General features: G+C 35.6%; 1 protein-coding gene and 1 long non-coding RNA gene across 4 annotated transcripts in view; one reads left to right on the top strand and one right to left on the bottom strand.

The window, feature by feature from the left end:
- LOC122239472 overlaps positions 1-9,750 on the top strand; it is a 49,694-nt gene extending 39,944 nt beyond the window's left edge. Inside the window, exons 4-6 of one of the 3 annotated variants that reach the window (XR_006218635.1) lie at positions 832-876; positions 8,442-8,633; positions 9,568-9,750. This is a non-coding gene — a long non-coding RNA (uncharacterized LOC122239472). Of the gene's footprint in view, positions 1-831; positions 877-8,441; positions 9,138-9,567 lie in introns of those variants that run through there. The other 2 variants (XR_006218636.1, XR_006218634.1) reach the window with 2 other exon arrangements.
- Positions 1-15,676, bottom strand: part of SECISBP2L (SECIS binding protein 2 like) — a 64,255-nt gene that overhangs the window by 35,916 nt on the left and 12,663 nt on the right. The window contains exons 4-11 of the mRNA XM_007081825.3: positions 15,065-15,200; positions 10,015-10,244; positions 9,711-9,735; positions 9,145-9,260; positions 3,163-3,297; positions 1,407-1,487; positions 734-901; positions 465-606 (exon numbers count right to left, since the gene is read on the bottom strand). Coding sequence (XP_007081887.1) covers positions 465-606; positions 734-901; positions 1,407-1,487; positions 3,163-3,297; positions 9,145-9,260; positions 9,711-9,735; positions 10,015-10,244; positions 15,065-15,200 — 1,033 coding nt within the window. The remainder of the gene's footprint in view (positions 1-464; positions 607-733; positions 902-1,406; positions 1,488-3,162; positions 3,298-9,144; positions 9,261-9,710; positions 9,736-10,014; positions 10,245-15,064; positions 15,201-15,676) is intronic.

Raw genomic sequence — 15,676 nt, 5'->3', positions numbered from 1 at the left:
AGAATTCCGGGGAAAGGAAATAGTAAGCACAAAGATACTGAGCTAGAAGCATGTTGGGTGTGTCTGTGAACAGCAAGGGGGCTGACTGGCTACAGCAGTGTGTGCCAGAAAGAATGGTGATGGGGGCAAAAAGGTCACAGGATCAGCTAAGATGTGGCTTTAGTCAGGACTCCAGCAGTACTCCAAGTGAGATCAAGAGCCACTGGAGGGTTCTGAGTAGTGGAGTGATATAATCCTGTTCATATTTTTAAAAGATCACTCCTTTCAAGATAGAGTGCAGTTATAGCAGGAGGGAAAGGTAAGTAACAGGAGGCTACTACGATGCAGTACAATGATGGGCGACGAGGGTAACAGAAGAGCTGGTGAGAAGACTCTGGATTTTTTAGATATGTATAACTTAAATTAACAATACTCAAAATATATTACCAAAAGAAAACAGCAAACTCCTCAAATAATGACATCACCTGTATATGACAGAGGTCTGGTATTAGTAATCTGCCGTGCTTTCATCGCTTGTTGTTGTTTTTCCAGAGCTGCTAACATGTCCCCCAAATCTAGCTGCACAGGTGTTTTATTCTTTTTTCCAGCTGCCTTTGATAAAGCTTCCTGCAAGGTAATATGAAAACATTTATTTTTTGTGATAGTATGAAAGTGTGGCAACTTATGATGATTATATTTGTCTTTCTGTCCCCAAATCTACCAATTATATTTGTTCACAAAAATGAATAAATACCTGTAGTTTTTTTTGCTCCATACTTATTTCTGAATATTCTTGAGCCGTGGCAAGGGCTGCTGCTAAAGCTTTCTTCTTCTGACTTTTTGCACGTTTAGGAACGGAAGTTGTAATGGGAATTGGAGTCTGCACTATATTGATTGGTGAGTTTTCAGGTAAATCATCCAACTAAGATAACCAGACAAAAACACTGTTACTGATTCCACAAAAGTCTACCTTAAGGAAAGACAATCCAGAATATGGGGTGTCCTCCAGTATAACTGGTCTGGACTCTTTGAGAATTCAATGTCATAAAGAACAGAGTAAGATGACGTGATCATTCCAGACTGGAAAATAATAGAGATAAAACAGCTTACTGCAATTGGTGATGCTTGTCTGGATCCTGGCCTGAAAACAAAATAACTCCCAAGTAAGTCAAGTTTTCCAACAAGTACGCTGTATGATCATTTAATTAATGGCGTTGTCTTGTCTGTAATAGAACTATGGATTTTATAGGAAAGTGCCTTTGTTCTGGCAATGCTAAAAATAAATATGAAGTACTAAATACACGGTTTCTTGTCTACCATGCTGCTCCCCATGTCTTTATACTAAACTATAATACTTCTTTTCAACATAACCGTAGTTCAAAAGATGTTCAAGTATTTTGCTTTTCTTTTTAAAAAGGGCCACTTACTACTTTCGAAGAAAGTTTCTGTTGAATAGTATCGTCTTTAGCATTTCCATTCTCATTTAGCTCTCGAAATCCATCTTCATCCTGAAACAGTTCCACCACATGTTAAGTAAAAGCAGTTCAAAGCAGTAAACTCTTAAGAAAAACATTTTACAATGCTGAAGAGTAATAAAAAATGGGCAAGTAATTTTTTAAATTCTAAAAGTAAACTATTTAAAGTCAGTCTTAAAAAGGAAATCTCATCTCTCGTTACAATACAGCTAATTTCATTATTCAACAATGGGGGCATATCTGCACACGTCCACCCTTTGGATTTCTATATCAACCATACCATTTTTATTAGTTCTACTTAAAAAACAAAAAGTTTATTAATGTGTCTTGAGAGAGAGAGAGAGAACAAGAGCGCACACGCGTGTGTGAGCAGGGGAAGGGCAGAGGCCGAGAGAGAATCCCGAGCAGGCTCTGCACTGTCGGACTCGATCTCACAAACTGTGAGATCACGACCTGATCCCAAATCAAGAGTAGGGCACTTAACTGACTGAGCCATCCAGGTGCCTCTAATTAATTCTACTCTTAAAATGGGTAGGTAATTGGAAAGAAATTCAAAAAGGATTTTATCACATGTCAGATAATTTGGAAAATATTTTCAACAGATGGCTTAGTATGAATTTCGTAAATATATTCCCTGTCCTGCAATACTACACACACCTGTCAATAAGGTTAAAAAGCTAAGAAATTTTTTTAAAACCCTATTCAAAGTAATTTCTTCACCAATCTCCTCCTTTACAGTGAAAATTATACCTAATACCTTTAACTAAATATAAGGATGGAACCAATTACATGGTTAAGTGCAAATAATAAATCTGTCACATGTACTGTTCTTCATAACTGAATAACATAACTCCCAAGTCCTTTAGGTCAACTAATAAGTTTATCTAACATATTATTCATCTCGAGCCTCTGGCCTCAAGCACATTTTCCAGTTTAATTTCCATCTATTGACCCATTTTATAGAAACTATGATAAAAAAAAATGACTTATTCAAATGAGTTACGGGGGATGCTGTTCACCATGTTGACACAACCAAATTCTACCCATTCTTTAAAATCCGTTCCAACGGTTATCTCCACCCTACTACAAACTCAAAGGGATTTGTCCTTTCCTTCAATTCCGACCACACCCAAGCATTAGGCATCTACGTTTCTCTGCTGTACAGCAACCTCCCTAAGGCTACTATGTTTATTCAGTGTATCACTCATAGCACCTTATTTTACACATATAACAGGCCTCTAATAACAGCCATATAGACAAATAAACAATAAAAATATGGCACAGACTTTCTGCGTAGTAGAGCAACTAAAATAGCTTTGTTCTTCTCCAAGATTCTCCCACCTAGCAGCACAAATTAGCTAGATTAAACCATCCAAATCTAAAAAACTTGACAAAGAGACTAAACAATAATAAGAAAAATTAGGGAGAAAGTTTCATAGTAGGTTTAACCCACGTAAAAACAAGTTTTACCTCTACATGTTACCTCAAAATACTCATAACGAAATTTATAAAAATAAACATTAATGAAGTTAACATTATACTATATATATATCCAAGACAAAAATGAATCAGTACTTCTAAGTAATTTATAATCTAATATCAGAATCATGTGTTAAGACATAAAAAGTACTTATCATAATGTAACAAAATTAATTTCTTAATGGGAACATTTGCTATGACAGTTTATAAATAGAGCCTAAAAAAATACCTCAAAATATAAAGACTCAGAATTTGAGTCGCCTCTATGAGATTGACTGGCGTTTAACTGCTTATTATCTTGTCTCTTTTGCAAATTCTGTCTTCTTTCTGAGGAAGTACTATGTCCTCGGCATCTGAATCCAACCTAAGTAAGCCCCAGAAGGAAAAAATACATGTCTTATTATTTTAAGTGAACATTTACCTGAAATATAACATACAGAAAAGTACACAAAAGTAACTCAATGAATTTTCATAAAGTGCATAATTTATTATAAAATGTATATAATTTATTTTGACAAAATATTAAAATGTGATAATGCAAGTTAGATCCCCCCCCCCCCAATACGTGAATGCTGATCAGCTTTATTTATAATAGCTAAACACTGGAAAAACCCAGATGTCCTTGATTGGGAGAACAGTTAAACTCACCGTGGTACATCCACACTACAAAGCAAAACTCAGCCACCAAAAGGAACAAACGATTGACATACTCAATACTCTGGATGAACCTCCAGAGAATCACACAAGTGAAAAATCCAATCCTAAAAGGACTATATGAGTTCACTTATAAACATTCTTGAAATGACAAATTATAGGAAGTGGGAAACAGATCAGTGGATTCTAGGGGTTAACGAGAGGCTGGTAGGGAAAGTAACAGGAGTGTGGCTACAAAAAGGAAAAACATGAGGGAAACTTGCAGTACCAGATCTGTTCTGTATCTTGACTATATCAATATCAATATCCAGGTTGTGAGAATGGACTACAGTTTTGCAAGATGTTATCACGGGGACAAAGGGCACATTACCTTTTTATTAAACTATGATAAGTCTTCTAATGTCTGTGGTTTTATTAAAAAAGAAAGAAACAATTCCTAGGAAAGGTTAAAAATTAAAACCCTTATTTACAAGAAAATAGATTTAGGAGAATAAAATTTTCCTTCAATGCATAAATCATCACCCCATTAACAAATCTGTGAAATGTTCAACTGTCATAAAAGCAAGATTAAGAATCTTAAGACATTTCAAGCCTCCCCCCCCCCCCCGCCCTTATGCCAATGCAGCCAACATGAAACGCATCTCTTAACCAGGACACTTAGAAGATGTGAGAAGTATCTTCATTACCAGTTACCAAAAATTCTAACAATAAACAGAAAATGAAGCAGATCTGGACCAGAAGGTACTAATATACAGGCTTTGGATGATGAAATCAAAGTATGCACACAAAGACCTGGAACCACCTAGCAATTCCCATGCTATGCAACTGGTCTAAAAAGACTTGGTGATAAGAAATGGATTTTTTTTTTTTTTTAAGAAACAGAATTTTTAAAGGCAGCTGGGTGGTTCAGTCGGTTAAGTGCCCAACTCTTGCTTTCAGCTCAGGTCATGATCTCACGGTTGATAAAATCGAGCCCATGTCAGACTCCAGGCTGACAGAACTGAGCCTCCATGGAATTCTCTCTCTCCCTCTCTCTCTGCCCCTTCCCACTCTCTCTCTTGCATGCATGCATGCTCTCTGAATGAAAGAAAGGAAGAAAGAAAAGAAAAGAAAGAAGGAAGAAAGAAAGAAAGAAAGAAAGAAAGAAAGAAAGAAAGAAAGAAAGAAAGAGAAAGAAAGAAGAAATTTTTATACTCTTTTGTGAGGTAGGCTGCATGACAGAATAAGTCAGAAGACAGTCATACTGCAAATTTAATTCTTCTACTCAACTACATCCTATAAACATCTCTTAAGAAACTGGATAATTTTCCAGATACCCAAAAGTTTCTCAATTTTAAATATTCACCTCATTTTAAAACAGGCTCATAAACATGGACAGAGAAATGGACAGAGGCATACATAAGCAATGAAACAAATCTCAGTAAAATCTTAGCTAGCATATAAGCTGGTCGCTACATGAATGTTTTCTGTAAAATTACTTCAACTTTACTATTTAGAAATTTTCAGAAAATATTTTAAAAATTGGTTCACGAAAAGCAGCTCATACAAGACTAGTAAAACAAATGCAATTTATAATGTGTAGGTAAAAAAGAAACAACTTAATTCAAAAGTTATTAACATGTAAGTAAGTACTAAGACTCAAGCCCCAAAACAGGGATGACTAAAACGCAAGAGATTAATTCTTGAGCACAACTTTTCTTTCTCTGGACAGTCACTATCACAAAAAAGTAAACGCAAACCTGCCCTCCAAAGGCATTAAAATTGTATCAGAAATAAGCCCTATTGTAAAGCAGTTAAGTATATATGCATTAATGTTGCTGCAAACACTAAAACAACTTTTTTTTTAATTTTAGAGAGAGAGCAAGAACATGCAAGTGGGAGAGAGGGAGAGAGAAAGAGAATCTTAAGCAGGCTCCACACTCTGTGCAGAGCCTGACATGGGGCTCGATCCCATGACACTGGGATCATGACCTAAGCCAAAATCAAGAGTTGGATACTCAACTGACTGAGCCACCCAGAAGGCCCTAAAGATGAACTTCTTAATGCTATTTAAAACATAAACTTGTGGGGGCGCCTGGGTGGCTCAGTCGGTTGGGCGTCCGACTTCGGCTCAGGTCATGATCTTGCGGTCCATAAGTTCGAGCCCCGTGTCGGGCTCTGCGCTGGCAGCTCAGAGCCTGGAGCCTGTTTCAGATTCTGTGTCTCCCTCTCTCTCTGACCTTCCCCCGTTTATGCTCTGTCTCAAAAATGAATAAATGTTCAAAATAAATAAATAAATAAATAAATAAATAAATAAATAAAATAAAACATAAACTTGTGTATGGCAATAATAATGAGCAAAGTCAACAATGAAAATGAAAACCTAGCAAAATATTTGCAACTCACATTACGAACTGAAGGCTCCTAAAATTTTTTAAATTTGGTAAGAGCTTGATCAAATAGATTTAAAAAAAATTTTTTTAATGTTTATTTATTTCCAAGGCAGAGAGAGACAGAGCATGAGTGGGAGAGGGGCAGAGAGAGAGGGAGACACAGAATCTGAAGCAGGCTCCAGGCTCTGAGCTCTCAGGACAGAGCCTGACGCGGGGCTTGAACTCACAAACCATGAGATCATGACCTGAGCCAAAGTCGGTCGCTCAACCGACTGAGCCACCCAGGTGCCCCTGATCAAATTGATTTTAAAAATGTACCAAAAGGAAAAAAAACAGATCAAGATACAAAAAAGAAAAAAGGGGGGGGGGGAACAAAAGATATGACCAAACAAGTTCACAAAAAAAATACAAAGAGCTGATAAACATATGGAAAGATGCTCAATATTAATATACCATTCTCAACTAACTGGCATAAATCCAAAATCCTGAAAACATACAATCTCTAAAGCTATATGGAAAAAGGCACTCTCTACATTATTGTCAAGGCTTAAATGGTATCAAATAACAGAAGTGATTTAACCTTTTCACCCATCAGTCCCTTATCCAGGAATTTATTTTGCTGCTATACACACACATTTCTAAATGATACTGTAACATGTCTATACCAGCAATAATTTACAAACAACTCAAGTGTCCATTAATAGGAAGACTACAGAAACTAACAAGGATATATCCATACTTCAAACAGGAGTTTTTTAGAAGTGTGGAAGTCCTCTATGTAATAATATGGAAATGTCTCCAAGATACATTGTTAAGTGATAAAAACAGCACAGAACAGAGTGGGAAAAACATGAGATACATAATTATATTTACATAGAATGACATGAAAATATACAAAAAAAAACCTAATTGAAGGGAAATTATAGGGAAGAGAGGACACGGGAAGGCAGGGTGAAAAGGAGTTTTTTTTTCATTGTATAATCTTTTTCATGTCTTCTATTTTTCAACCAACTCACAAAATAAAACTTTTTTTTTGTTTTTAATTTTTAGAGTCTATCCATTGTTTAAAATTAAGATTACACTGAGGTCCTTGGGCGACTCAGTCAGTTAAACGTCCGACTTCAGCTCAGGTCATGATCTCGCGGTTCGTGAGTTCAAACCCCACGTCGGGCTCTGTGCTGACAGCTCAGAGCCTGGAGCCTGCTATGGATTCTGTGTCTCCCTCTCTCCCTGCTCCTCCCCCATTCCTGTACAGGTGCACATGCTCTCTCTCTCAAAAATAAATATTAAAAACAATTTTTAAATCAAATTATTAAAGTAAGGTTACATCAGAATACAGAAAGAATCTGTTCAAATGTTAAAACACTGGTAAAAATATTACAAAAGTTAAAACAGCATGGTACAGGTACCAAAATCTGATAAATGTAACAAACAGCCCAGAAACAGCACCTAAAACATAAGAAATTAGCAAATGAGTAAAAGCGTAGAACAAATCAGAGAAAAGAATAGATTAAAATTTTACAACTGGTTAACTACTCTGAAAATTGACACCATTATTATATCATGCATCCAAATAAATCTCAGATAAAAAGGTCTTGCAACATTATGCTACAAAAAAAAATAGCAGAAAATGTAAGTGAATTATTTATTTCACTTCTAAGCGACTTTTTAAGCCTGTAAACAATCAGAAATCACAAAAGGGGAATATATTTTAACAGAAAAAAATTATTCTGAACATTACAAAACAAATACAAACTTAAAAAAAAATTTTTTTTAAATGGTTATCTATTTTTGAGAGAAAAAGAGACCGAGCGGGAGCAAGGGAGGGGCAGAGAGAGGCAGACACAGAATCCAAAGCAGGCTCCAGGCTCCAGCACAGAGCCCAATGTGGGGCTGGAACTCACGAACCGCAAGATCACGACCTGAGTCAAAGTCGGACACTTAAATGGCTGATCCACACAGGTGCCCCACAGATACATACTTAAGAATAGGTCTAATAACCTATCAGAAGTAGAAAACACATTGCTCAACATCTGGCTTCAGTTCTTCTGGAATGAAGAGAAATGCAAAATAAACAAAACCTAACAGACTGCATATATGTATTTGCATTATTTTTTTATTGTTCTTTTACTATTCTTCACCACACTGGTATTATTACCTCCCCTCCAGTGGGCTATGGATACCAAAAGTAATAGTCTAGTAAGTTACAATTTGAACATAAAATGTCAGCACTTAACTAACCATTTTATAGATTTTATCTCATCTACATAAACAATTCTTGTTTTAGCTCTTTTGTTTCTAATCAAATAAAGCTAGATTGCCTCACAAGCCTGCCACAAACAGTGACTCCTAACCACAGAGAAAAGGGTATTATTCTGCTTGTTTTCCTGACATTAGGGTGCATATGAAGCACTTCATTTCAGCAAATGAGCAGGCAAGTATTTGGTCTACTTAATCTGTTAGTAACTTACTCTTATTTCAGTTCATCCACAGATCTATTCATAGGATACTCATAATGCCTTAACTAGATTTAAGGAATCCAGGAAGTCTATCTACAAACTGAAAAAGAAAAATGCTGACCAACAAACAACTCCCTGATTTCACATACAACCAACGCAGGAAGACAGTTCCTGAAAATCCGTGGCAGTATGTAACGTGCTCTGCTGTACTCCAGGTAGATATTGTTCTCCCACATCACAGCATGAGGCGGCTATCTCTATGGCACTAGAACAAGCAGAGCGTGTAGCTTGTGGTGTTCATGGTCCAGTAAAGCCGTATAAACAAGACCACAGTTCTAAAGTTCAAATAATCAAAATTTATGGCATTAAATGCTTTTAAATTTTTTATATGGATAAGAAAAGACATGGCAGATGAAGCATGCCTAGAAGATATTCATTCTTCTTTAAAAATATGAAATATACAAATATATTTCTTAAATACAGTTAAGTACAAAACGGAACATATAACTATATACATGCCACTTAGAGTCAACATTTTGCCATTTTGTTTCATTACTTAAGTATTAATTTTACTAGCTAAGCCATTTTAAAGTTAGATATCATGATATTTTACTATAATTCAACACACAACTCCAAAAATTAAGGACACTGCTCTTCAAGACCACTATACCATTTACAATAATTCATCTCACACTAATCAAATTTCTCCAACCTAACTGAAATTACCTGTGAATTATTTCTTTGTTCAGTCTGCCTTCCACCTCTAGAAAATGTCTGATTTTTTTCCATCCAAGGTTTTTTCTGAGTTGCCTGGCAAGTTACATTGGACCAATTTACACCACCTGTAACCAGTAAGATTTTAAAAAAGTATTTATTTGTGAAAAATGCCAAAACGTACATTATCCCTTAACTTCATGTATTGAAATTCAGTCACTATAAACTAATACTGGAAATTTCTCTACAAACTTTAAGTGGTATTCCAGTTCTTAGTAATACAATTGCCATCTCGCAGAATACCTCCGGCTGACATTTTCTCAATTTTCATCTGTACTTTCAAAGTAATGTAAGTAATGTGAATCTCTCTGGAAGATTAGTAAATTTTTTTTTTTTTTTTTTTTTTTTTTTTTTTTTTTTTTTTTTTTTTTGCAGCATCTGTACTTTCAAAGTTATGTGAATCTCTCTGGAAGATTTCTAATATTTTTGTAACATCAGCAAGCTTCATGCTTAAAAGCAAAACTTTGACATGGATAAAGAAGAAAGTATAGCAAAAACACTATGCAAAAAATAAGTACCTGTACATATAGATGATTCCACATGCTAAAAATAAAAACAAAAAAGACAATTATTTTCTGCTTAAGAGTCAACACCATATGCCTTGCAAAATGTTTCATAACTTAGTCTAGTGTAAAGCATGCTTATCATAATCTTAGAAAAAAGATTTATCCATAAATATTATTCATATTAATATACAGAATACATTTTGATCCATTCTATTACTATAGGAATTGTTAATGAAAATAGATACTTAATCTTTAGCGAGGATACAAAGATATTGACATAGATGACTGATAAAGAAATCAAAGAAGTGTTACATACATTCATGGTGCTAGAATCTGGGTTTCTCAAAGCCCCTGCAGCAGGCTGGTTGTTACTGTGTTTGGGACTGCAGTAGCCACTATCACTGTCAATGTCGGCTTCACTAGCCCCCTGCTCACTAGAGGATTCGGCAGTGGGATGGGATGCTCTTCTCCTCCTGCCTTTGGACTTCCAGAGCATTGTGGCAGAGCTCTCCGAGAGAGATTTGTTAGCAATATCTGACGGGAAATCTATAAAGCAAGGAAGGTGTGACATCTCTTTGTGAGGATCAAGTTGATAAATTCTTGTTAAATTATCATTAAGGTCATAAGAAAATGAAGGTATCTAACTTGGTAAATGGAGGAAAAAAGCAAAACCTTTTTTGAAAAGCTCAAAAGATACGATGTTCCAGACAAGTTGGTTTATGACATGCATATATTATGAAAAGAGAATAAAGTAGTTGCAGAAATATTAAAACAAGCCACCAGTACCCACTTAAGAAAAATAACATCACCAATCCTTTTGAAGTCCACTGCATGCCCCCACCAACACTGCATCTTCTTCCTCCCCCAGGGTTACATTTATTTGGAATTCTGGATTTACCACTTCCTCACTTTTTAATATAGCTTTTTCATGGATTTTTACACTCCTACAACATAAATCATGTGATTTTGCACTTTCAGCTTTATAAAAATGAAATTATACTGTCCATTTTCTTTTGCGATTTGCTTCCCAGTCTGCCCCATTCCCCAACATTAGTTTAGACATTCCGATGCATGTGGCTGTAATTCATTAATATCATTAAAATCTAGGACGCCTGTGTATGAATATACCATACCATATATTACTTATTCTTTGTACCACTGATGGGATACTTGGGCTGTTCTGGGGTTTTGCATTATTGAGTAATACTGCTGTAACCATTCTTTTTTTTTAATGTTTATTTATTTTTTAGGGGTGGGGTGGTTAGAGAGGCTCCACACTGTCAGTGCAGAGCCTGATGTGGAATTTCAACTCATGAACCTGTGAGATGATGACCTGAGCCAAATCAAGATGCTCAACCTACTGAGCCACCCAGGTGCCCTGTGCTGTAACCATTTTTATACATACATTTGAATGTGTTTGTGTGAATATGGAAGTTTTTTTACGGTAAATACTGCCAGGCCTTATGGGATACACATATTCAACTTTACTTTGTAATGCCAAATCATTTTCAGTCACACTGTTGAAACAGTTTACAGCCCAACAGCAGGATATAAATATCCACAATGATTCACATATTCACAAATACTTGATACTATCTTCTAGGCCATAATTTTTGCTGTTAGATATAAAGAGATAGCTCACTGTGGGTTTTTCATTCGTATTTTTTTGCCTAATAATAAGGTTTGATATCTTTTCTCATGCTTTTAGCCACTAATTTTTTCCCTTCTGTGAAATACCTAATTTTACTTTTGAACTGTTTGACTTCTACCAATTTTTCTAGTGAGTTGTCTCTTATTTTGTATTTCACAAATTGTAATCAAAAAACCTTTTACAATTTCCTCCCAACCCAACAAATAACAATTTTCCTTTTTCCACATTTCTGCCTATAATTTTTACAAAGCATCGATACAATTATGAGTTGTGCTATTTAATATTACACATATGTTCTTCACAATTATAATGTAAGAAGGCTCCATATTATTCCAGAGTGGATGTCCTGCACTTCTCTTGACGTGTCGCCTGTTACTAAACATTAGGATGCTTTCAGTGTGCTACTGCAATTTGGATCTTTCATCAAACAGTCCCTTTTCTTTTTAGGGAAATACATCCATTTTGGATACATTCACAGGAGAGGGACAACTGGGTCAAAGGAAAAATTCCTACAGTCCTGCCAAATTGTCTCATCCCCCTGGTACTGTGTCCCAAGGGTCCTGAGAGTAATGTGGGATCATTTTCTTATTGTTCATACGAATTTTTTATGTCTTCATACTAATACTCTGTCACTTACAGGCATGGTAAAAATCTTTTCCAGTTTTGTGGCTTATTCTTTCACTCACTTTTGACAGAATTTATTTCAGAATTAGTTCCCTTCCTGCTGTCATAAAGATATCTGCCTGTATTTTCTTCTACTGTGGCTTCCCATTTGTCATTAATCCACCTGAAGTAGATTTGCATGGGCTGTACGTTATCTGTAATGCTATCTCTGTCATTTTCCATATGTGTTTCCACATACATATGACTCTGTTCCTGGGTACCCTGTTCTAATTTTCATATGCTGCATTTTGCATACTGTATTTTTTGTATAACGATTTAAGATAATGTAATAGGTCTTGATATTTAGAAGAAAAGTTATTTTCTTCTCAGATGATCCTTTTAGAATTAGTCTGTCAAGTTTCCCAAAATTTCCTATTGAGATTTTGATTAGAACTATACTGCTAGCTTCACAACCATCATCCTGACTGGAGCCACGGAGAAAGTCGGGTTATTGTCTCCATATCATTCCCCACTTAAAAACCTCTGATGACTTCTTATTGCATTCACAACAAGATCGAAATCACATAACCTGACTTATGAGCCCTAAATCATCTGGCCTCTAACTCTCCAGCCTCAGCTCATGAGTTGTCATTCATTCATTTATTCTTTTATACTTATTAATTCTTTCACTCACTTAGCAATTATGTGTTGACCACTGTCCTGGGATTTAAGTGAATAACACAAACTAAAAATATTGCTTTCTTGGAGTTTATATTCTATCAGTACTCTAGAGTGATCTGGCAATGGGACACAAATAATAAACAGGATGAAAAAAGAAAATTAAAAAAAAAAAGAACTACACAGAATCTACAGACTGACTTAGGCAAAAATGACATTTGCAGTGTCAAATCATCCTATATGAACAGGTTGCTTTTTTTCAATGTCCTATTATAAAGTTATAATTTTCTGCATAAATTTACATTCCCACCAACAGTATATGAGAATTCTTTTTTCTTCACATCTTCAGGTGCACTAGTTATTTGTCTTTTTGATTCTAGCCACTCTGACAGGTGTAAGGTGATATCTTGCTGTGGTTTTGATTTGCATTTCCCTGATGATTAGTGATGCTGAGCATCTTTTCACGTGTCTATGGGCCATTTGTATATCTTTGTTTTTGCTTTTTGTTTTGTTCTTTATTTTGGTTTGGGTTTTTGGGGGGTTGTTTTGTGGTTTTGGGGGGTTATGAGGTTTTTTGTTTTGTTTTTTATTTTAGAGAGAAAGGGGCAAGCAGGGGAGAGGGGAAAAGGAGGGGGAGGGAGGGAGGGAGGGAGGGAGAGAGAGAGAGAGAGAGAGAGAGAGAGAGAGAGAGAGGGAGAGGAGAGAGAATCTTAAGCAGGATCCACATTCAGCAAGGAGCCCAATGTGGGGCTTGATCCCATAACCCTGAGATCGTGACCTCAGCCAAAATCAAGGATCGCATGCTCAACTAAGACACCCAGGCACCCCTATATCTTCTTTGGAAAAATGTCCATTCAGGTCTTCTGGTCCACTTAAGTCAATTATCTGGGGTTTTGTTTTATTTTGTTTTGGTATTGAGCAAATATTTGGGATATTAGTCCCTACTGGATATATCATTTGCGAATATCTTCTCCCATTCAGTAGATTGCTTTTTGTTTTGCTAATGGGTCATCTTTTCATTTTCTAGTTCTTATGCTTCAGAATACTGTCTTTGTGGTCACTTAATGAGCAAACTAAGGAAGTAAGGACTTTTAAAGCAGTCCCAGTGTTAAAAGCAGGTAGAAGTCCTTCTGACTAGGAACAACTGCAACACAGAAAGCTGTGTAATATGTTACATTGTGTTCCTTTTCTAAAGACACTCCAAGCATTTGTTAGTCTGTTAATCTCACTGCTTTATGAGCTACAAACTACATACAATGACTGTACTACCAATAAGATTGCTTTGTAACGGATTCCCAGATCCTTTCTGACTCCTAAGAGATCTAAGCAATTGTAAAAAAATAACTGAACTCATGTCTAAAGAAAAGGTACAGCCCAAATGAAAGAAAGTATGCACAGGGTGCCTGGGTGGCTCAGACAGTTAAGCGACCAACTCTTGATTATGGCTCAGGTCATAATCCCACAGTTAGTTCATGAGTTTGAGCCCCGAGTTGGGCTCTGTGCTGACAGAGCAGAACCTGCTTAGGATTCTCTCTCTTTCTCTTTCTCTTTCTCTCTCTCTCTCTCTCTCTCCTTCTCTCTCTGCCCTTTCCCTGCATACAAACATACATAAATTTGCATATAAATTTATTTTAAGCCAGACCAAATTGCACAGATGTGGAGATTATAGAGGGGTAAAAAGTAAATGTGCCTTTGAATAGATCTAATTCTTGGTCTTGGATCATTAACAAGAATTTTTACTAGTGTCAAAGACAATGGGTGAGAAGAGATAGTTATCTACTCCATAGCTATTAAACTAAGATCAAAGATACAAATTGGAATTTAATGATATAAACTAGAAAATAGCTAGAATGTTATAAGACTATTACTTTTATCTCTTACCAGGATAAAGCTTTCTTAATGTTTATATAGTCCTCTAAAAAACCCTGGACAAAATGATTTCCAACTAGCTCAAAATTTTTATTTGCTTGACAGGATACAGGTGCCACTCACAGGTTTGGTTCAGATCTATGCTAAAATATGGCATAGAAAACTTGCCAAGTTCTTCCTATAAAGATACTATACAATATTAGAATATTTTATAAAGGGTTTTAACCTGGTTATAAAAAAACATACAATTTTGACCTCTGCCAAAATGAGTCCTCAAATTCCTACAATGTCTGCAAAATTCTATCTCTGATTTCTGAAATGCTCCACTACTCTAAGGGAATAAGGACACCTCAAACCTTACTCAAAATTGCACATTAGCCAGGAAGCAAGTTGACAGAACATTACAAAGATGGACTGCTTTTATCCTTGCTAGAGAATTTCACAAAGTGGCAGGATAAATGGATGAAAGTTAGAATCCTGAGAAGTGGTATAGTCCATAATTATAAAGTCAATACATGACAACAGATAAAAATCAATGATGTATATGTAAGAACTCTTGGCTTACCAGTTTGCTGTGAAGCATCTACCAGAAGCACAATTTTTGATCGATTATCAGGACCTGCTGCATTTGTCTCTTTCTGAGTAGCTACGTTTTTCACCAGTGGCCTTTTGCTTTTTATGTGCTGTTGTAAAAGCTGTTGCTGATTTAAGCACCAAAAAAATAAAAATAATAATTTAAAATCCTACTCAATGTACTAAATAAACATTATAAAATACATACCCACTATATAACACACCTAAATGTATGTTCTAAATTAGTGGCTCCCAACCCATGGGGAAAAAGAGGGTTACCGTGTTAGGAATTCATGAAATTATCTGTAGCTAATCATAATATATTAAATAAGGTTTTGTACACACAATTTAATACTGTTTTTCAAATAATCCTTAACACTATGACTAATAAATTATTAATTCATTTTTAACTGTTACTTGCACTTTATATTTTCTCAATCAGTAATAAATAATAGGAATATAATATCATATAAGGGGTTGTAAGTTTTTATTTAGAAGGGTAACAGAAAGGGGAGTAGCTTATCCAAGGGATAAATTTTACTTTCATGATAGCAAAAAAGTACAAAAATAATTTCTGCTTTATAGCTTAAAAAGAAAATATAAA

The sequence above is a fragment of the Panthera tigris genome, chromosome B3 (assembly GCF_018350195.1).
Source record: "Panthera tigris isolate Pti1 chromosome B3, P.tigris_Pti1_mat1.1, whole genome shotgun sequence".
Classification (NCBI taxonomy): Eukaryota; Metazoa; Chordata; class Mammalia; order Carnivora; family Felidae; genus Panthera; species Panthera tigris.
This window is presented reverse-complemented; position numbering and strand designations above follow the sequence as displayed.